The sequence below is a fragment of the Hermetia illucens genome, chromosome 4, assembly GCF_905115235.1.
Source record: "Hermetia illucens chromosome 4, iHerIll2.2.curated.20191125, whole genome shotgun sequence".
NCBI classification, from domain to species: Eukaryota; Metazoa; Arthropoda; class Insecta; order Diptera; family Stratiomyidae; genus Hermetia; species Hermetia illucens.
Window position 1 is genome coordinate 8,558,615 of NC_051852.1, and position 21,931 is coordinate 8,580,545.

The window sequence follows — 21,931 nt, forward strand, 5'->3', positions numbered from 1 at the left end:
ATCAGTTTCTGGTTTCAGGCGTATACCAATGCCACTCTCTCCCAGGTTTCCCTGTTACTCTGACGTGTTTCAAACTTCATATCAAAGAAAGGATATCAATCTTCCTCCCCGCTTCGCTGGTACTCCCAGACATTCTGAAGATCGCCCTCCTTGTCTACACTTGTATGTTCACATGGAAAAGAGTCATCGTATATCCAGTAGGATTTTCGGGGTGCATCCCCATTGTTTCCTCGTAGCTGGTAATCACTTTTTCTATCTTTATTTCACGCCTAATGTCACCGCTCACCTATAGATGAGCAATCTTGTCAGTCAGGTGTCTTGTGTAAGAGTCCCAGTCTGTTCTTTTGGAATTTCTTATTATTCTAGCTACTTCCGAATTGCCCTCAATGTCGAATCTGATTATTCAATGATCCGACATAGGGAGTTCATCCAACACCCTCGAATTTTGGAAAATGCCGCTCATTAGAGTGTTCCCTAGATTTACCACTAGTACCTCTTGCCTGGTGCTTTTCACGAATATTGGCGTGTAAGAATGAATTCAAGAAAATCCTCACCTCCTCGACTGATGTCGCTGCTTTGCCAGATCTCATTGTGGGGGTGGGCATCGCAGTCGAGGAAAAGTGATAATGCCTTCCTCTCGCAGAACTCCGCTAGTGTAATGCTTATTTCAAGTGGTATCCGGGAGTCATCTTCTGCGGAGAATCCTGTTACCAACACTGTCTTTCAAGTTCTGCCCCTGGCTTCCAGTGATACTTGGACAGTCACGCGAGAAGCTTTGAAAGGCATATATATATATAGTTTCGCTCGAGAATGATACAATTCATGGTTTTTCACAATAGCAATTCCGAATTACGCACCACAGATAGGTCGACCTGATGCCGAGAAAGATGCCTTCTGGCAACTTCTCGATGGAAATACGTGTCACATGCCTGCTGACGACTATATCATCATTGCCGGCGACCTTAATGGGCATGTGGATGAAAAGACAGACGGTTGCAGTTGCCATGAAGGAGCGCGCAATGAGGTTGGCGAGCGTATAATCGATTTTGCGGACACCCATGACCTTGTACTTATGACCATATGGTTCATCAAACGATTGTCTCATCTTCCTACATTTTATAGTGGGAACAGTAAAACGCAAATCGACTATATTCTCATAAGACGCTGACATTTTACTGCTGTCACTGATATTGCAAAGCCGTTTCCTATGAGACCATCGAACCCCAACATCGGCCATTGATTGCTGTCCTGCGAATTAAGCCACAGATAAAAAAAGCGTGAGGAACGCACTGGCCCGCGGCGCATTAATCCGTGAAAGTGGTCAAACGGTAGTATAGGTCCCGGGGCGAAACGTGGATTGGTACCCACGATGGAGCATAAAACCTGGGAAATGCCTGCTGAACCAACACCAACAGCTCTACTACCAAACCCTATCTCCACCTCCACGTGGTGACCGCTTTCTTGACGAAAAGCTGCAGACGGAGAAGGATGAAGGCGAGTCTCCCGCGCCTAAAAACGGGACAAATTGTACCAACTGGTCCTCCAGGTTGGGGGTTGGGTAGGGCTGACAACCCTACACGGAAAACAACTCGTTACGAAGCCACAACAGGAGCCTCGGACAGAACGGATTTTAAAATGACGGACCCGGCAACGACAAAGGAACAACGATTTGCGTATTTTCTCATGGAACGTGCGCTCCCTGTACAGAGATGAAGCTGATGAGCAGCTAGCCGATACCCTGTCCCAATATAGGGCTGATATAACAGCGTTGCAAGAGATGCGATGGACAGGGACCGGTTTCCTGGAGAAGAGCCACTACACCATATATTATAGCGGTCATCCAGTAAACCATGTGCTCGGAGTAGGTTTCTTAGTCAGCCAAAAAATGAAGCCTGCTGTTATCGGCTTTGAAAACATAAGCGAACGGCTATGCACTCTGCGCTTGCGAGGCAAGTTTAGAAATATGAGCCTCATAAACGTTCACGCCCCTACAGAGGAGACTGCAGAGTCGGAGAAGGATACCTTCTACGAGGCAGTAGAACGAACCCTTGAAGCCTGTCCCAGATATGATATCAAAATCATACTTGGGGATTTTAACAGCCAAGTAGGGAAGGAGCCCGTATTCAGGCGATACGTTGGCTCCCATAGCTTACAAAACAAATGATAACGGACTGCGGACTATTAGCAGGGTCACACGAAATGGTTGTTGGAAGTACCTGGTTTGCGCGGAAAGCGGTCCACAAACATACGTGGGCCTCTCCAGACGGGACCACTTTCAACCAAATTGACCACGTGTTGATCGAACGCCGCCACCTCTCAGCCTTGATGAATGTCAGAACATATAGGGGGGCCAATATAGACTCGGATCACTATCTCGTTGGCATGGTGCTCCGAGCTCGAATAACAATACCACCTAGAATCCCCTCTGACAATCAGGTGAGAGTGAACACTGAAGCCATCCACAACACAACCCTCCGCGACACCTATAAGAGGGAAATGGATGCCGCAATAACCGCAGTCAACAGAGGACCTGGAGATGAAGCATCAACAAATGATCTTCACAATCACCTGAAGAACGTTATCATGGATACGGCCACAAACATACTTGGCCCCAGCCGCAAAAGGAGTCGGAACGGCCGGTTTGACGATGAATGTAAGCTAGTAACAGAACGGAAGAATGCCGCATACCGAGTAATGTTCCGCTCTCAAAGAACGCGGGCACGCGCAGAGACTTATCACGAACTCCGACGAGTGGAGAAGCGACTTCACAGACGGAAAAAGGAAGCCTGGGAGAACCAATAAGTCTATGAACTAGAAAAGTACAGGGAGCAACCGCACCAGGCGCGCAAGTTTTACCAACAAGTCAGCAGGATGAAGCCTTATACACCTCGATGTTCATCCTGCCGAGATAAAGAGGGAAATCTGATTTCTGACAGAGTGGGCATATTAGAGCGATGGGTTGAGTACTTTGATGAGCTACTGAACAACCAGAACATCGGCGAGTTGGAGGTCCCGCCAACTGAAGACGACGGACAAATACTGCCACCACCAAGTTTAGGAGAAACAGTCCGTGCAATTCATCGGCTAAAAAATCATAAGTCGCCAGGAGCCGATGGAATTACAGCCGAATTGGTTAAATATAGAGGCGACCAGTTACACCAAGTGGTTCATCAATTTGTGCTCAAGGTATGGGACAGCGAATCAATGCCTGACGATTGGCAACGAGGCATTATCTGTCTCATACATAAAAAGGGAGATATCACACAGTGCAGCAATTATAGAGGTATCACGTTGCTGAGTACCATCTATAAGATATTCTCCACTATCTTGCTAGGCCGGATAGCCCCATACGCCCAGAACATCATTGGCCCATACCAAAGAAGCTTCACTCCAGGCAAATCAGCAACAGATCAGATTTTCTCTCTGCGGCAGGTGATGGAAAAACTGTTGAAATATGGACAACAGTTACACCATCTGTTCATCGACTTTAAAGCCGCCTATGATAGCATAGCCAGGGTAAAACTGTACACGGCCATGAGAGAATTCGGTATCCCGACGAAATTAATAAGACTGACTAGGCTGACCCTGACCAATGTGCGAGGCCAGATAAAAGCAGCAGGATCATTCTCAAGACCATTCGACATCAACAACGGTCTACGACAATGGGATGCGCTATCATGGGTCCTCTTTAACCTGGCCCTCGAGAAAGTGATCCGTGATGCTGAGGTGAATGCAAGAGGTACGATCCTCTTCAAGTCCACCCAACTACTGGCCCATGCTGACGATATCGACATCATGGGAAGAACCACCCGAGACGTACAAACTGCCTTCATCCAGATCGAGCAGGCGGCGCGAGATCTTGGGCTGCACATCAATGAAGGCAAGACAAAATATATGGTGGCAACGTCAGCACCGAAGACGAATCAACCAACAACATCAAACCGCACTGGTCAAACACAAACACGAACAAGAATAAGGATAGGAGAATACAACTTTGAGACCGTTGACAATTTCTCCTATCTAGGGTCGAAAATCACAACCGATAACAACTACGATGATGAAATCCGCGCACATTTGTTGTCAGCGAACAGAGCCTATTTCAGCTTACAAAGACTGTTCCGCCCGGAACGTCTCACCATAGAGTCAAAGCTCTTACTGTACAAGACTATGATCTTGCCAGTCCTCATGTATTCCTCGGAAACTTGGGTTCTTAACAAGAAAAATTGTGAACTCTTGGCCGCGTTCGAGAGAAGAATACTCCGAAGAATTTTTGGCCCCCTACATGAGGATGGACGATTCCGTAGCCTACACAATGACGAAATCTATGAGCGATACCATGACCGTCCGGTTGTGGATAAAATCCGGCTCAATAGGTTACGGTGAGCGGGTCACTTAATCCGTATGGATGAGGATGATCCAGCCCGGAAAGTCTATAAGGGCAATATCTATGATAGAAAAAGAAGACGAGGCAGACCCTGCCTAAGATGGAGCGATGGCGTAGGTCAAGACGCCAGACAGCTTTTAGGGATATCGAATTGGTGGACCTCGGCGCAAAACTGGGATGTCTGGAGTTCCTTATTAAGGCAGGCCTAGACCGGATACCGGTTGTTGCGCCGTTGATGATGACGATGATGAATGTCACCGTTCACCTCTAGATGAGCAATATTGTCACTCAGATGTTTTGTGTAAGAGTCCCAGTGTGTTTTCCTGGAATTTCTCATTCTTCTAGTTACTTCCGAGTTGTCCTCAATGTCGAATCTGTTTATTCAGTGATAGGGAGCTCATCCGACATCCTCCAATTCTGGAAAATGCCACTCATTAGAGTGTTCCCTAGATTTATCACTAGTGCCTTTTGCCTGGTGCTTTTCACGAATATTGGTGTGTGAGAATGAAATCAAGAAAATCTTCACCCCCTCTAACGCCTATTTCCGGTGGTATCTGGGAGTCATCTTCTGGGGAGAATCATGTTACAACCACTGCCTTTCGAGTTCTGCCCCCGGCTTCTAATGATACTTGGACAATGGGCACGGTTCGCATAACACCCTGAAATGGGGAGGTGTTGTTAGAATCTGTAGTGTTTCGTTAGTTGTAGGGTCACCTCGAACAAGATGTGGTTGTCAACACTCTCTAACGGTCTTGCTAGACGAGATGCTTAGCTCCTGGAGAGCCATATATCAACCCTAGACAGAGATGGGTTGACTCCCGGAACGTTGTATTCCGCATAAGTATGTATATCCTGCATTCCGCTGCTGGACCCCGGCTTCGTGCTGGGAGATATACAATTTGATTGATAAGATACTGTAGTAAGAAGAGCGATGGATGTTGTAGTCTAAACTCAAGCCGGCCACTAATGTAATCCTTCACGGCAGGATCACGAAGGTATGGACAGGAAGTAAGTGAGGTTGTTTTCAAAGTGAATATTATACCGGCGCAGAAACATCTTACTAAAATTTGTATCTCCGCCTATCGAGTAGAATTACCGACAAAATGGCTGGGTGGGTGATTCAAGATTATGATTTTGTTTTTAAGGAAGCTTTGCCCTTCAATTATTTGATGATAGTTTCAAACTATCCTTTTGACCTTGTCGGGAAGATATGTTTATCCGACAGATTTCAAAAATTTAATTTACTTTCAAATTCTTCATAATCTTTTTTCATCAATTACCGACAACCAGCTAATAAACTTCGTAGTACTGGACCTTGCTAGCAAGATTCGCTTTTTTCAATGGAAATATTAATCATCTGGCATTCGTCTGAGTCCGATTTTAATTATTTATTCCAGTCAGTATAGTACGTGCACTTTGCGCATAAGGTTGAACCCGGCGACACTCGCATAATAAAACAAAACATGCTAGAATTCTGAAAAGCAATCTTAATTGATGCTAATTTTGTTTATAAGTGAGTTGAGGACTGATGCAGCGTAAAAGATAATCTTGTAATACACAGCTCGTTCCTGCTTCCACTCGAAATGGCAGTAATTAATTTTTTCCTTCAGTTACGATGTGGACACTAATAGATTGCAATGTATCTACGAAGTACGCGTATCTTTGTTCTATGCGGCTTGAATCGGTTCTGAGTTGGGCAGGGGTCGGTGGTGACGGTGGGGTGGGAAATTATGTGTCGATTTTATTGGGGGCTTAGTGGTAAATGCAGCTCTTCACACTAGGCTTTATTGACTCCATTACTCAGATCTTGCGTATATCGTTTTCCAACACTCGTAAGGTTCCAATAATGCCACTCATAATGTTTAAGATTGCACTACAAGAACCCAGTGTTCAGAAAGATACCCAACTCTTCCAGAATGGTATCGGTATCGGGTACCAAAAAGAGCCAAAGCAGCCCTCCTCAGTCCACAAGAGTAGCTTCCAAGTAGAGAGTAAAATAAAGTTAGTAGATTTTCATGGAGGGGATTTCCGCGACGATATCTTGACATCATCATCTTCATCGTTTACTTTTTTGTGATCTTCAAAACACTCGGACATTTGGGAAGTCGAAGTGGTCTCCGATCTCTTCAGCAGTGCTAAAGTCGGTTCACGGCACCTGATACGAATCTAGTATTGCTCTTGAAAAATCTATAAGTTATCGCTTCTATCTTTAATTGAGTGCGACTATCAAAAGCTCGTGGCTCACTTTCAGTAATTTCGTTTTTGTTCGCAGTGCAAAAGAAAGTTCATTGGTGGGTGATATTCACACGTAAAGATTAAGAAATACTTTGCATTCCATACTAAACAGCATTAGATCCGCATGCATGGATCGACCGATTTGGTGATTATTATTCAAATTTATATTTCAAGTTTTCGCTACTTTTCCACTGATAGATACATAGTTGGCTATTTCAAGATTGCGTCTAGTTTTCGCTTAGATTTCACTTTCTTGTTTTTGTGTGAATGTGTTTTTGCTGCTTCGTCGAGGCATTGTTTCCAGTGGATTTTACTAATCAAGTTTTTGCTGCTAAAAGATAGATTCAATGAATAGCTAGATAAGTTTGCACTAATCAAATGCATGGAGCGTAATTCAATTTGTACTTAACTTGGCAATATGACGACAATTCTGGTGACTAATAAAGAAAATAAACTTCTTAACTTAATGCGATTCTAACTTCTCCGTTTGTGCGGGGACCACATAAGTAATATATACTTTGCTTGGGTAAACAGAAGATATAATGAGTCAATGTGATTTTGAGTGAGTGTTGTGGTTCACAATCTAACGAAATTTCTAAGTCTAGTTTGGGATACATCTTGGGAGGGTGATGATAATGCATATAAATGAAGGTTATGCAATATTGAACCTTGGATTTAGATATTAAATTTCTATAAATAGAGAACTGGACACGCGTGATCTGTGATCTTTAAACACATAATAACACGGTGTTTCAAAACTGAAGGACAAGAGGTATTCCGCGCGATACGTCACGCATCCTGTTGCTGAGGCATTCTAATTTCCAGAAAAAACATTGCCGTTTTCGCTGCAGTAAAATTATAATAACTTAAAAACTATATTAGCTAAGGTAGCAAAGACTCCCTTTAAAATAGGCAAAACCATTTGTAAAAGCAAAGGAAACTATCTAAGAGTAATACCCCCCCAAACACTTAGTTAGCCTCACCTGTTCGGTTCGGTCTGACAGGTCACCTCATACACAGATCCGCATATCTTTATTTCATCATCATCATCATCATCAACGGCGCAACAACCGGTATCCGGTCTAGACCTGCCTTAATAAGGAACTCCAGACATCCCGGTTTTGAGCCGAGATCCACCAATTCGATATCCCTAAAAGCTGTCTGGCGTCCTGACCTACGCCATCAATCCATCTTAGGCAGGGTCTGCCTCGTCTTCTTTTTCTACCATAGATATTGCCCTTATAGACTTTCCGGGTGGGATCATCCTCATCCATACGGATTAAGTGACCCGCCCACCGTAACCTATTGAGCCGAATTTTATCCACAACCGGACGGTCATGGTATCGCTCATAGAGTTCGTCATTGTGTAGGCTACGGAATCGTCCATCCTCATGTAGGGGGCCAAAAATTCTTCGGAGGATTCTTCTCTCGAACGCGGCCAAGAGTTCGCAATTTTCCTTGCGAAGGACCCAAGTTTCCAAGGAATACATGAGGACTGGCAAGATCATTGTCTTGTACAGTAAGAGCTTTGACCCTATGGTGAGACGTTTCGAGCGGAACAGTTTTTGTAAGCTGACAACAACCGTGCGCGGATTTCATCATCGTAGTTGTTATCGGTTGTGATTTTCGATTCTAGATAGAAGAAATGGGTAACGGTCTCAAAGTTGTATTCTCCTATCCTTATTCTTCTTCGTGTTTGACCAGTGCGGTTTGATGTTGTTGGTTGATTCGTCTTCGGTGCGGACGTTGCCACCATATATTTTGTCTTGCCTTCATTGATGTGCAGCCCAAGATCTCGCGCCGATCACCGCCTGCTCGATCTGGATGAAGGCAGTTTGTACGTCTCGGGTGGTTCTTCCCATGATGTCGACATCGTCAGCATAGGCCAGTAGTTGGGTGGACTTGAAGAGGATCGTACCTCTTGCATTTACATCAGCATCACGGATCACTTTCTCGAGGGCCAGGTTAAAGAGGACGCAAGATAGCGCATCCCCTTGTCGTAGACCGTTGTTGATGTCGAATGGTCTTGAGAGTGAACCTGCTGCTTTTATCTGGCCTCGCACATTGGTCAGGGTCAGCCTAGTCAGTCTTATTAATTTCGTCGGAATACCGAATTCTCTCATGGCCGTGTACAGTTTTACCCTGGCTACGCTATCATAGGGGGTTTAAAGTCGATGAACAGATGGTGCAACTGTTGTCCATATTCCAACAGTTTTTCCATCGCCTGCCGCACAGAGAAAATCTGATCTGTTTCTGATTTGCTTGGAGTGAAGCCTCTTTGGTATGGGCCAATGATCTTCTGGGCGTATGGGGCTATCCGGCCTAGCAAGATAGTGGAGAATATTTTATAGATGGTACTCAGCAACCTCTATAATTGCTGCACTGTGTGATATCTCCCTTTTTATGTATGAGACAGATAATGCCTCGTTGCCAATCGTCAGGCATTGATTCGCTGTCCCATACCTTGAGCACAAGTTGGTGAACCACTTGGTGTAACCGGTCGCCTCCATATTTAACCAATTCGGCTGTAATTCCATCGGCTCCTGGCGGGGATTTTTTAGCCGATGAATTGCACGGACTGTTTCTCCTAAACTTGGTGGTGGCAATATCTGTCCTTTGTCTTCAGTTGGCGGGACCTCCAACTCGCCTCTCAGTAGCTCATCAAAGTACTCAACCCATCGCTCTAATATGCCAATTCTGTCGGAAATCAGATTTCCCTCTTTGTCTCGGCAGGATGAGCATCGAGGTGTATAAGGCTTCATCCTGCTGACTTGTTGGTAAAACTTCCGCGCCTGGTGCGATTGCTCCCTGTACTTTTCGAGTTCACAGACTTGTTGGTTCTCCCAGGCTTCCTTTTTCCGTCTGTGAAGTCGCTTCTCCGCTCGACGGAGTTCGTGATAAGTCTCTGCGCGTGCCCGCGTTCTTTGAGAATGCAACATTGCTCGGTATGCGGCATTCTTCCGTTCCGTTGCTAGCTTGCATTCATCGTTAAACCAGCCGTTCCGACTCCTTTTGCGGCTGGGGCCAAGTATGTTTGTGGCCGTATCCATGATAACGTTCTTCAGGTGATTGTGAAGATCATTTGTTGATGCTTCATCTCCAGGTCCTCTGTTGACTGCGGTTATTGCGGCATCCATTTCCCTCTTATAGGTGTCGCGGAGGGTTGTGTTGTGGATGGCTTCAGTGTTCACTCTCAACTGATTGTCAGAGGGGATTCTAGGTGGTATTGTTATTCGAGCTCGGAGCACCATGCCAACGAGATAGTGATCCGAGTCTATATTGGCTCCCCTATATGTTCTGACATTCATCAAGGCTGAGAGGTGGCGGCGTTCGATCAACACGTGGTTGGTAAAAAAAAAGTGGTCCCGTCTGGAGAGGCCCATGTATGTTTGTGGACCGCTTTCCGCGCAAACCAGGTACTTCCAACAACCATTTCGTGTGACCCTGCTAATTGAATAGTCCGCAGTCCGTTATCATTTGTTTTTTCGTGTAAGCTATGGGAGCCAACGTATCGCCTGAATACGGGGTCCTTCCCTACTTGGCTGTTAAAATCCCCAAGTATGATTTTGATGTCCTATCTGGGGCAGGTTTCGAGTGTTCATTCTACTGCCTCGTAGAAGATATCCTTCTCCGACTCTGCAGTCTCCTCTGTAGGGGCGTGAACGTTTATGAGGCTTATATTTCTAAACTTGCCTCGCGAGCGCAGAGTGCATAGCCGTTCGCTCATGTTTCCAAAGCCGATAACAGCACGTTTCATTTTTTGGCTGACTAAGAAACCTACTCCGAGCACATGGTTTACTGGATGACCGCTATAATATATGGTGTAGTGGCCCTTCTCCAGGAAACCGGTCCCTGTCCATCGAATCTCCTGTAACGCTGTTATATCAGCCCTATATTGGGACAAGGTATCGGCTAGCTGCTCATCAGCTTCATCTCTGTACAGGGAGCGCACGATCCATGAGAAAATGCGCAAATCGTTATTCCGTCGTTTTAAAATACCTCCTGTCCGAGGCTCCTGTTGTGGCTTCGTAACAAGTTGTTTTCCATGTAGGGTTTTCAGCCCTACCCAACCCCCAACCTGGAGGACCAGTTGGTACAATTGGTCCCGTTTTTAGGAGCGGGAGACTCGCCTTCATCCTTCTCCGTCTGCAGTTTTTCGTTAAGAAAGAACTCCCAGCGGTCACAACGTGGAGGTGGAGATAGGGTTTGGTAGTAGAGCTGTTGGTGTTGGTTCAGCAGGCATTTCCCAGGTTTTATGCTCCATCGTGGGTACCAATCCACGTTTTGCCCTGGGACCTATACTACCCTTTGGCCACCATTTATTTAGCATCCAAATTTGGCAGAAAAAGTACTTACCAAATGTCCTCTGCCATAGTTCCTTCACCTATCGAATCATCATCATCAACGGCCCAACAACCGCTACCGGTTTAGGACCACCTTAGTAAGGAACTCCAAACACCCCGGTTTCGCGCCGAGGTCCACCAATTCGATATCCCTAAAAGCTGTCTGCAAAAAAATGCAACCAATGGCGTTAAAAACACAATGATCAGATCAAGTTACAAGCCTCGGACAAATACTAGGGTAGTTGTCTGCAAGTGGCGTTGTTAGCGTGTTTTCCTGTATGTCGTACGGTCTGGACCGATGCCATGCAGGTCTTCTTTGGTGTCCTTCTCTTGATTTGGAGGTAGCCCGGCGTACCACGGCCTACAGGATCAGGAGGGGTGTACCTTTGCTCCAAACAGACTTAGTAAATGTGGATCAGGTAGAGGGTCTAGGACAACTTGCGGTCAAAAGGGTGTTAGATGAGATTGTAGCATCTAACAACAACATCTAAGTGGCAGCTTAGATGGAACGGAGGAGGAATACAGGGATCTGCGAAGCAACCTTAAGAAGGCCATTCGGAGAAGCAAGCGGGAATGCTACCAGAAGCTCTGCATGGAGGCTAATACGAATTCGTGGGGTACAGCCTACCAAGTTGTAATGAAGAAGATCCGCGGGCGAAAATCACCTCAAGTGACATGCCCACGGCTCTCGTTGCAAATAATTACAACTCTTTTCCCGCAGCAGGAGCAGGACGAAAGAGAACCCCAACTGGCAGCTCAGCAGGACGTCTTCTCGACCCCTGACGTTACCGAAGAGGAACTTTGGGAAATCTGTAGACGTAGTGGGGACAACAAGGCTCCGGGATTGGACGGAATTCCGAACAGAGCTCTGAAGGTGGCGGTGAAGGCCAGACCAAGGTGGTTCGCAAGCACATTCGAATCGTGCATGGCGGAAGGAGTGTTTGGTGACGCTGAACGTCAAAAATGCTTTTAACTCAGCCAACTGGGGCTGGATTAAAGGCGCTTTGGCCAAACTGGGTGTTCCTAGCTACTTGGCTCGGCTCATCGAGAGTTACTTTTTGGACAGACTTCTCTAGTACGAGACGGACGACGGGGCGAAGGAGTACATTGTGACAGCAGGTGTGCCTCAAGGTTCTGTATTGGGACCGCTGCTGTGGAACATAATGTACGACGGAATGCTTGGCCTTCGCGTGCCGGAGGAGACAACGCTGATTGGTTTAGCGGACGACCTGGCGGTAGTTGCAATTGCAGTGACGTGGAGCTTTATGCAAATGAAGCCATTTATACCATCAAGTCATGGTTACGAATGGCCAAGCTGGACCTGGCGGACGAAAAGACGGAGGCGGTCCTTATTACCAACCGTAGGAAGAACAACACGGTTACCATCTAGGTTGGTAATCGTGAGGTCGTCTTAAAATCGGTTGTCAAATACCTGGGGGTGATGATCGATGCCAAGCTGAGTTTCAAGGGACACTCGGATTATGCGCGAGAGAAGGCAGCAAATGCCAGCTCATCCCTTGCAAGGATGATGCCTAACGTGAGAGGGCCGAAGTATAGTTGCAGGCTACTCATCGCGGGAGTGATGAGGTCGATCCTGCTATACGCGGCCCCTGTCTGGGCGGGAGCATTGAACCACGCTGTCAACCGGAGGAAGATAAGTTTGGTATACCGGCCAATTGCGCTAAGGGTGTGCAGCGCATTTACGCCGGCGTCGACGGAGGCAGTGTGTGTCATCGCAGGAATGATCCCTATCGATCTTCTAGCGAGCGAGGCGCACTGGCTCTACGAAAAACGGAAGGCAAATCCAGCCGAGGTGAATGCGGATTTCCGAAAAGCCACCAGGGGAGAGTTGTGTGGCAAGTGGTAACAACGATGGGATAACTCCAACAAGGGCCGGTGGACCCATACATTGATCCCATGTATCGAGAAATAGGTCAACCAAAAGCACGGAGAATTGAATTACCACCTGACACAGTTCCTTACGGGACACGGTGGCTATAGGAAGTACTTGCATCGCTTCGAGTTGGACGAGTCTCCCAACTGTCCTGAATGCGGTGCTACACCCAAGGACCCGGAGCACGTTATGTTTCATTGTCCCAGATTTCCGCAGCAGAAAAAGAGGTTGAACAGCATCTTAGGGGCGGACATCGAGCCCTCCAAACTGGTGGAAGAGATGCTGAAGTCGGAGGAAAACTGGATGGCGGTAAATGAGGCAGTAGCCGTGGTGCAGACAAAACTCCTGGAGTTGCATCGAGCTCGGAAGGCGGCGCGACGGAGAAGTGACATGGACGAGCTGGTATAGCGAACCAGAGCCTCCCCCGGGAAGTAATACTTCACGATGGTCCCGCGGGGAGGGGCGGAAGAGTGGGGGTGGTTTTAGTGGGAGCGAATCCCACACACTGCTGCAATCTGGCGCAGCAGCGTCTTTCTAAGATTTCCACCTCCATCCATAAAAAAAAAAGATGGAACGGATGTGGAAAAGGTCGGGTCACGTATGACTACGTCAAAAATGTGTCTGCTAGAGGAAGTTTCGTCACCGACTTCGGGCTTGAGATGTTCTTCCTCCTGACGGGGCATGGTAACTTGAATGAGTTTCTCTTCTCGCGGAACCTTGCCTCCAGTCAGGGTTGTGTTCTGTGTGGGACAGACTCAGAGGACTGGTTCCATTTCCTCTGTGTCTGTCCAGTGTACTGTGGCATCCGTAATCTAGACGACATAGGCGTTCACGTGGTGAACGGTATCTATGATTTTAGCCAGTGTTTTGCTAACAGTGATACACTTCAATGCGATAACGAATTCGTGTGTGCTGCCTCCCGGCAAAAGAGGGAGTTTACCGACGCTGTTTCACCTGCAGTATAACGGGCGAATGGCCATAATGGCGACAGCCCCAGTACTGTGTGTTTTATGTTAGTGTTGTCTTGTGACGTCTTATGTGTTGCATTGTACGGAGGGTGGTAGTTAACTGTTGGAAAGGTTTGGTTGCGGTTCTCCGCGCCGAGCTAATCCCAATTAACCCGTTGGGAAGTACCGTCCCATGTACTCGAGGGGAGCGATTAGACCCGAGTCTGCAAGGGACTCATCCGAAGTGGCTCTTACCTTGAATCCCCGACGGTGGCGCTCGCAATTTTTCCACGATCGGTGCAACACCATATCGATCGGGGATATCCTCATTTAGGGTGCGATCAAGGCATATTACGCCACTAGTCCAACGCAATATCTTCATCTATATTACCGCGAAACACCATTCATTGTCCTTTGTAATTGGCCAACACTCAGAAACATGGAGAGCGACAAGATGGACGACATTGCAGTAAATTTTAAATTCGACATGTTCATTAATACGTCGATCACAAAGAACACCGGTTGTGGAAAGTTACTTCATCCAGGTTGCAGGTCGGCAACGTTTGTGAAAGTGGAGGATGAAAAAATTTTTCAGTTGAAATTCGCTTGAAATATTCTCGCCATCTATCCATCGCGGCTCGACGGTCGGTAAGCAAAGTACCGTTCATGTCATTTACGCAACAGAAGTGTTCGATATCCCATATGCGTTCGTGTCGGCTTTTGACAAGTCGATACAGATCTCTCTCGCTATCCCGAGTGTCCAGTTTACCGTAAAGATCTTCGTAATGGATCGTTCCAGCGACAGCGATCGCTTTCTTTGCTTCCCGGTTGGCATTCTTATAAATTTGACAATTGGCAAGCGTTTTATCGTCGTTTCTTTTCACGGACCTTCGTTTCAATATCGTCATTTCAAAGCCAAGTATCTCGGTTGATGAACTGCTTACCTGGCTTGATGACCCCGAGGGATGAAGAGGCTGCTTTGCAGATTGTGTCTTTAACAAAACAAAATTGCGCAATCGATCACGACAAATCCACCGGTACAAAAGCTAAAGAAAAGGAGATGGTGAGGAGCGGAGCGAAGGTGGTGGGAAATGACCAAAACGTCAATTACAACAAAGATGGGTATCACACTGGATGGTGATTTGATAACCATCTAGGCCAGGTCTATGAGGAAAATAGCGTAACCGATTGAGACGGCTTAACCCATTATTAAACGCGACAAAGATGATTAAGAAGGATTCCTACTAGATAGGAATGTTGATGGTAAGGATTAGGATGGTTCCTTAAAAAAATTTTCTACTGCCCGTTCCCAATTGACTTTTTACCTGTCAATTATTGTAGACAGGTTGCGAATAGGTGAGTTTTGATTAAAGGATTCGTTGGGGAAATACTGTTGAATTTCTTTGGCCATTGTTTCTTGAATGCCTGCCACTGTCATGGACGTTGGTGATTGTCTAACACATACAGTGCAATGGAGTTAAAAGCATGAGAGTTGCAACTATGATTATTTCTTGAAAAAAGATAGTTCTTTAAATTGTGCTTTGCTTGCGCATACTTACACATATCCTGTGTTCTAATCAAACATAATACTGAATTTGTAAAACATTGATGCATTCAAGTGTCCGCTTTTTTTAGATAATAAAATGAAACTTGTTCTACTCTTCACTGTTTTCATCACACTGGCGGCCATCAAAGCACAACCGGTTGACAAAGAAGGACGTACCGGTCCTACTGGAGCTTTGGATGAGGAATGGGAGAATTTTAAGGTAAATGTAATATACGCGATTTTTACGAATGAAATTGTAGCATGTTCAGTTTTTTTAATCGGCTGACACTAGGCTATTGAAGCAGCCTCCAGGCTAAGGGGTTGGGATAGCAAGCTAACCTTCCTTTATACTTCGTCCTGAAATAAGATCTCCTCTCTTACTGTCGCAATTTCAAGGCCTCTGTGCATGTTTTCATTTTGCACATACCAAAATGCATCGGTGATGATCCGTAGTATCCTGGATTGGGCTCTTTGTATATTAGATGTCCATGTTGAATCCCATAGCCGACTTCCGTAAGTCCATGTCCCAGTTTAGAGTTTTCATTTAAAAGTCAAGCCAAGTAGAAGCTCAAGTCAGTCTATAAGGACAATATCTATATTAGCAAAAGAAAACGAGGCAGAACACGCCTTAAATGGAGCGATGGCGTAGGTCAGGATGCCAGACAGCTTCTAGGGATATCGAATTGGTCAACCTCGGCACGAAACCGGGATGTCTGGAGTTCCTTATTAAGGAAGGCCTAGACCGGATACCGGTTGTTGCGCGGTTGTTGGTATCAGCTTCACTCGCATTGCCTTCGCCCCAAAATATTTTCTCCACTTTAATCGTCCATCTAGGTACAAACCTCGGTATTTTACCTCATTCTGTTGAGAAATAGTTGCACCATTGATTGAGAAGTTAGCGCTGTTTTAGCGGTTTAGGATGAAAGTGATGTGATAGCACTTGGTTTCGCTTACCTGAATTTTCCATTTTTTAAGCCACATTTCAATTCGTCTTAGGTGGATTTGTAAGTTTTTTGATGCAACCTGATGATCAGTGTGGATACTTAAAATGGCAGTATCATCTGCAAACGTTGAGGTTCAATCAGGTTAAGGTCAATTGGTAGATCTGAGGTATAGATGAAGTAGAATGTCGGTCCAAGGACACTGTCTTGAGGCACTCCAGCTTGGATGTTGTACTCGTCAGACGTGGAGTTTTTATATTTCAAGATTCCAAAATTCCATGGAACACTATTGGAAGCAGCTTCTTTATTTTAGGAATTCAGAACTTGATGCCACACTTTATCGAACGCTTGCGCCACATCCAAATTGGTGAGCAATATCTTCCAGTGCACTCTTTATCTCAGAGACGATGCTGTGAACTTCGATTGTCCAATGCTTCTCTTGAAAGCCAAATTGATGCTGGGGAATCAATTTGTTTTTCACTAGATGTAGTGAGATTTTTGAAATTAGCAGTTTGTCGAACACTTTTGAGAGGATGGACTTATGAGCCTGTAGGATACAACCTACATTTAGTTTTTTCCCACATTTAGGAATCATTGTAAGTTCTGAAACATTTTATACCTTGGGAAATAGACGAGACGTAGAATTGCATTGAATATGTGAGTCACGTGAGCGATTGTGATCTCTGGAAGTTCCTTCAACATTTTTCTCATAATTAGACATACCCTGGAGCTTCCTGTGGCTCCACTTATTCTTTAAAGACTTTCATTTCCCCGGCTCGGAGAACTGTGACGGTTGGGAGGAGGTCCTTGATATCACCCTAATAACCGACAACGGGATTCTTAGGGTGGAGGACTGGAGAGTGTCTGACCAGAAATCCTTCTCTGACCACAGTTGGATACTCTTCAGTCTAGATCTCACCGCAGAGGTCTCCAAGCCCTTTAGAGACCCCAGGAGGATCGACTGGAGAAAGTTTGGTCAGGTAATTAAGAACAAACTCTCCGGTGCGCAAATTGGTAGGATTGGCACGACAGACGAACTGGAGTCAAAGGTCGGGGCTCTGGAGAAGGCTTTTGATACCGCCTTCAAAATCTCGTGCCCTGCTAAGTACAGCAAAAAGACCCTGCCACCGTGGTGGAACGAAGATCTCTCTAGTCTCAGGAAGCTGACCAGAGAAATCTTCAACATCTGCTACAGGCAAAAATACTGGCAACCATACAAGGACTGCCTAAAGAAGTACAAGTCGGCCATCAGGACCGCCAAGAGGCGGTCTTGGCTAGACTATTGTCAGAACATTGAAATTACTAGTGAATCCGCGAGGCTCAATAAGATTCTGTCCAAGGAACATAAGAGTCCATCCTTCCTTAAAAAGTCGGAAGGCTCCTGGACGGAATCTTCTAGTGAAACCTTGGAGCTGCTGCTGCAAACGCACTTTCCCTCCAGCGAGGAGGACTGTGAGTCAGAACCTCGCTTGGAAGGTTTGCGGCAACCCCAGCTGTGCGAGACTATCAAATCGGTAATTACCGGGGATAGGATCGGCTGGGCTATAAACAGCTTCTCCGCATACAAATCTCCAGGCCCAGATGGCATAATGCCAGTCATGCTACAGAAGCAGCAGGAAAGGGTTGTGCCGTGGCTTGTTGAGATTTACCGGAGCTGCATCACTTTAGGATACGTACCGCAGTCCTGGAGGCGCGCACGGGTGGTTTTTATACCGAAAGCGGGCAGGCGCGGTCATGAGTCAGCGAAGGACTTTCGGCCAATCAGCCTGACCTCTTTCGTGCTGAAGACCCTAGAACGCGTCCTGGACATTCACTTAAGGACGATTATGGAGAGAACACCTTTCTCTAAGTCCCAGCATGCCTACCTCAAAGGAAAATCCACAGAAACCGCCCTCCACGAGGTAATTGGCACGGTTGAGCGGTCGCTGCAGTACAAGCAGTATACCCTTGCTGCCTTCTTGGATATAGAAGGAGCTTTCAACAACGTCAGTACCAACGCCATCAAGGAAGCCTTGACCGGTATTGGATTGGAGGGGTATCTCACGCATTGGATTATATCTATGCTGAGTACCAGGATAATCCAGTCCGATCTGGGAGGCAACCACTTGACCAGAGCTGTGAACAGAGGCACGCCCCAGGGTGGTGCCATCTCACCGGTGCTCTGGACAAAATTTTACGTACTTTAGACAGCAGCGGGGTGAAGGTGGTGGCGTATGCCGACGACTTGGTGATATTAGTATCAGGGATGTTTCTGTCCATTATGAGCGACATCATGGAAGGAGCGTTGCGAGAGGTGTGCCTATGGGCCGCAAGATGTGGACTGAGCATAAACCCAACCAAAACGCAACTGATGCTATTCACCACCAAGACAAGGATACCTGAATTCCATCTACCACGGCTGAATGAACAAAGATTGGTTCTTTCCTCTAATGTGAAGTATCTGGGTGTAATCCTGGATCCTAAGCTAAATTGGAGGTTGAACATAGAACTGAGGGTTAAGAAGGCCTGTATAGCCTTCTATGCCTGTAAGAGAACCTTTGCCAAGAAATGGGGTCTCCGGCCGAGGATGGTTCTCTGGATGTACACCGCTGTAGTGCGTCCGATCCTGACGTACGGATCTATTGTATGGTGGCAGGCTTTGAAGAAGAAATACAATAGAACGAAGCTTAATAGGATTCAAAGAACCGCGTGTGCAGGTGCTACGGGGGCCCTGCAGTCTTGCCGGGCAGATGCTCTCAATGTACTCCTGCATCTCCTCCCCCTTGACCTCCACATCAAATATGTTGCAGCGTGCAGTGCCGTCAGACTACGTGAGTCCGGATGCTGGGCAGCGAAGTCCTACGGCCACAGCAACATTCTAGATGAAATACCTCGAGAAATCTGGGCATCCCCCACGGACTATGTCACACGCAAGCTGAACTTCACGAGAAACTTTGCTGTGGACCTTCGAACCAGGGCAAAGTGGAAGACCGGCGGCGTGTTGCAAGACTATGAAACGGTATTCTTTACGGACGGATCAAAGATGGCCTATGGAGTCGGCGCGGGGGTTTTCTCGAATACACACGGTGTATCCAAGTCGTATGGTCTCCCAGGTTTCACCAGTGTATTCCAGGCGGAAGTACTGGCGATATTGGAAGTCTGTCGATGGCTGGAGCGTGATTCGAGCCCCAAGCGTAACATAGCCATTCTGACCGACAGCCAAGCGGCCTTCAAGGCCTTGTACTCAACGACGACATCTTCCCGGTTGGTGGGGCAGTGCAGAGACACGCTCAACCATCTGGGCGGCACGCTCAAGATCACTCTCCTCTGGGTTCCCGGGCATAGGAACATAGAAGGGAATGAGCGGGCTGACGGATTGGCCAGGCAAGGCTCTGCTCTTGGCAGTCTCTCGGGGAACACAGTCGGTGTTCCGCTGGCGGCTGTCGGGGGCCGAGTCTACTCGCACTACCTAGCAGCCGCGGGCCTAAGATGGCGAAGGCTTACAAGCTGTGCCAAATCAAGGAGAATTTGGCCCACTTATAACATAGCCCGATCACGAGAGCTCCTGTGCCAGACGCGTGCAAATGCATTCAAGATTACGGCGGTCTGCACGGGGCACTGGCCCATAGGGGACCATGCCGCTAGGCTCGGCTTACCCTACAACTCGCATTGCCGAAGCTGCGGAGAAGGAAGGGAAATCCTCATGCACTTTCTCTGCGATTGCCCGGCTCTGGCTCGAGTCAGGCCGCGAACACTGGGTAAACCATTCTTTGGGGACCTCAGTGAGATTTCTAGTTACAGGGTCGGAGAGCTGCTTTCCTTCGTGAATGCTACGGGCTGGCTCTGAAGATCCGAGCCAGCTGGACTCCGCTTCCCTGTTCCTATAACAACAGTCACGGTCTTAGGAGTTTGTGGCATCAAAACGGCGCACCAAAGCGCTAATTGGGCTCCTCGGAGCGGCCACTGATACCTACCTACCTACCATACCCATTGGTATTTTTGGAAATCCAGACCCCTTCTGCTGTGAATGGGAAAGGAATAGCTTTTCAAATGCTGCACACTGCTGATCTCTTTCTTCCATTCCTGGTCATCTTTAAGGGCTTCATAGGGGATCGATTTACCCTGACTAATTGTTTTTTTTAGGTCTGGAGATCTGTGAGGCTGCCATTGTCTTCTCAATTTGTCCTATGTGGTATACTACTTTTTGGAAGATTTTTACATGGGCGTGGAGTAAAGAACTGTGCAGCTACGGTCATTATTTCGTCAAATTTCAACATTGCTTGCTTTGATTTGTCTGCTTAACATCTGGTTTTCAATATTTTCAAGAGAGGGTTGATTTACAATTGAGCACTTATGTACTTACAGAAATTGAACCAGTTCGTTGATCTGGTTGTTATAGGAGGGACGCTCGAAAATGTTATAATGGTGGACAAGTGGTCTGAAACCAACTCTTAGTACGGCTCACTCGTTATCTGCTCCCGGTCCTTTTAGTAACACCGAGGTCAACCTGGTCCGGGATTTTTAGTTGATCCTCTGGCCAAAATGAGACATTGTCGAGTGTCTCGGGCTAACACGTCCCGCAACTGTGTTCCCTGGGGAGTGATCAGTCTAGATCGCCAACAAGTGTGCTTAGCATTAAATTCCCCAGTGGCAAGAAACCTGTTCCACAGTGTGTCAAAAAAATCCCTACCACGTCAGAGGTCAACAGATTTCCCGTCTTTAATAATTAATAATAATTCCTGCCTATAATTTTTTTTTTTCAGACCAAATTCAACAAACGCTACAAGAATGCTGAAGAAGAAGAATATCGCAAAGGAATATTTGCTAAGTCTTTGAAGAAAATCCAGGAACATAATAAAAAATACGATGCCGGTGAAGTATCCTTCAAACAAGGAATCAACCATTTGGCAGATTTGACGGTGAATGAATATCGTGCAGGATATTTGGGTATTTCCAAAACTGTAATGTAAATATTCTACTATTGTTAAAATCTGCAATTTTGTCAGTTAAAATAGCGATTATTGAAGCAATATAAAAATGATTAAAATTTTGATTTAATTTGATTTTTCTTCAAGCTCCAACTTAAATTGCATATTCACCAGTGTGAAGGTGACACCCATTTCTTCCTTGTTTCAAGATGAGTCGGAAGTCGTCTTCATAACCGACCAGACACGACTTTTCTGGCATATCAGAACTTAGCAGACAATTGTAGGAAGCAGGTCAGATTTCTGTACTTCTGTTGACGTGATGTCCATCCTCCTCTGTCCCTCAAGCGTCTCATAGAGCCGGGAGTGGTCTTTCAGATACTTTCTCAATATCCACAAGATATAGCTTGGCACATGGAATGAGTTTTCTAACGTGCTTAACATATCTGTTCATCTTACGGAATTGAAAGTATTTCTAAAATCAAACGTTACGAGGAGCACTATCCGCCAAGATTAGCCTCGGCTCTAGGAACCGCACCCACGACCTCCATAACAGCATCCATCATGGATCTCCCTGTTCTGAACCCGAACTACTTTTGGGATAAGTCTCCGGTAACGACGATCAGTGAGTTTACTTCTGATGAGCTTTTCGCGCACTTTCCCGTTCGTGTCAACCATACACAGCGGTCGGTATGCAGGCGTCAGTTCCGGGTCTCCTTTCCCTTGCTGATCAGCGC

General features: G+C 46.5%; 1 protein-coding gene across 2 annotated transcripts; it reads left to right on the plus strand.

Moving 5' to 3' along the window:
• Window positions 1-6,432: 6,432 nt before the first annotated feature.
• LOC119655638 (crustapain-like) lies at window positions 6,433-21,322 on the plus strand. 2 transcript variants are annotated; one of them, XM_038061615.1, is made up of 3 exons: window positions 6,433-6,764; window positions 15,439-15,569; window positions 21,033-21,322. In XM_038061615.1, the coding sequence occupies exons 2-3, from the start codon at window positions 15,447-15,449 to the stop codon at window positions 21,237-21,239; spliced, it is 330 nt and encodes a 109-aa protein (XP_037917543.1). In that variant the 5' UTR covers window positions 6,433-6,764; window positions 15,439-15,446; the 3' UTR covers window positions 21,240-21,322. The 2 variants fall into 2 exon arrangements, with proteins under 2 accessions (XP_037917543.1, XP_037917542.1); XM_038061614.1 differs by having other exon boundaries at window positions 6,434-6,675.
• The last annotated feature ends 609 nt before the right edge of the window (window positions 21,323-21,931 follow it).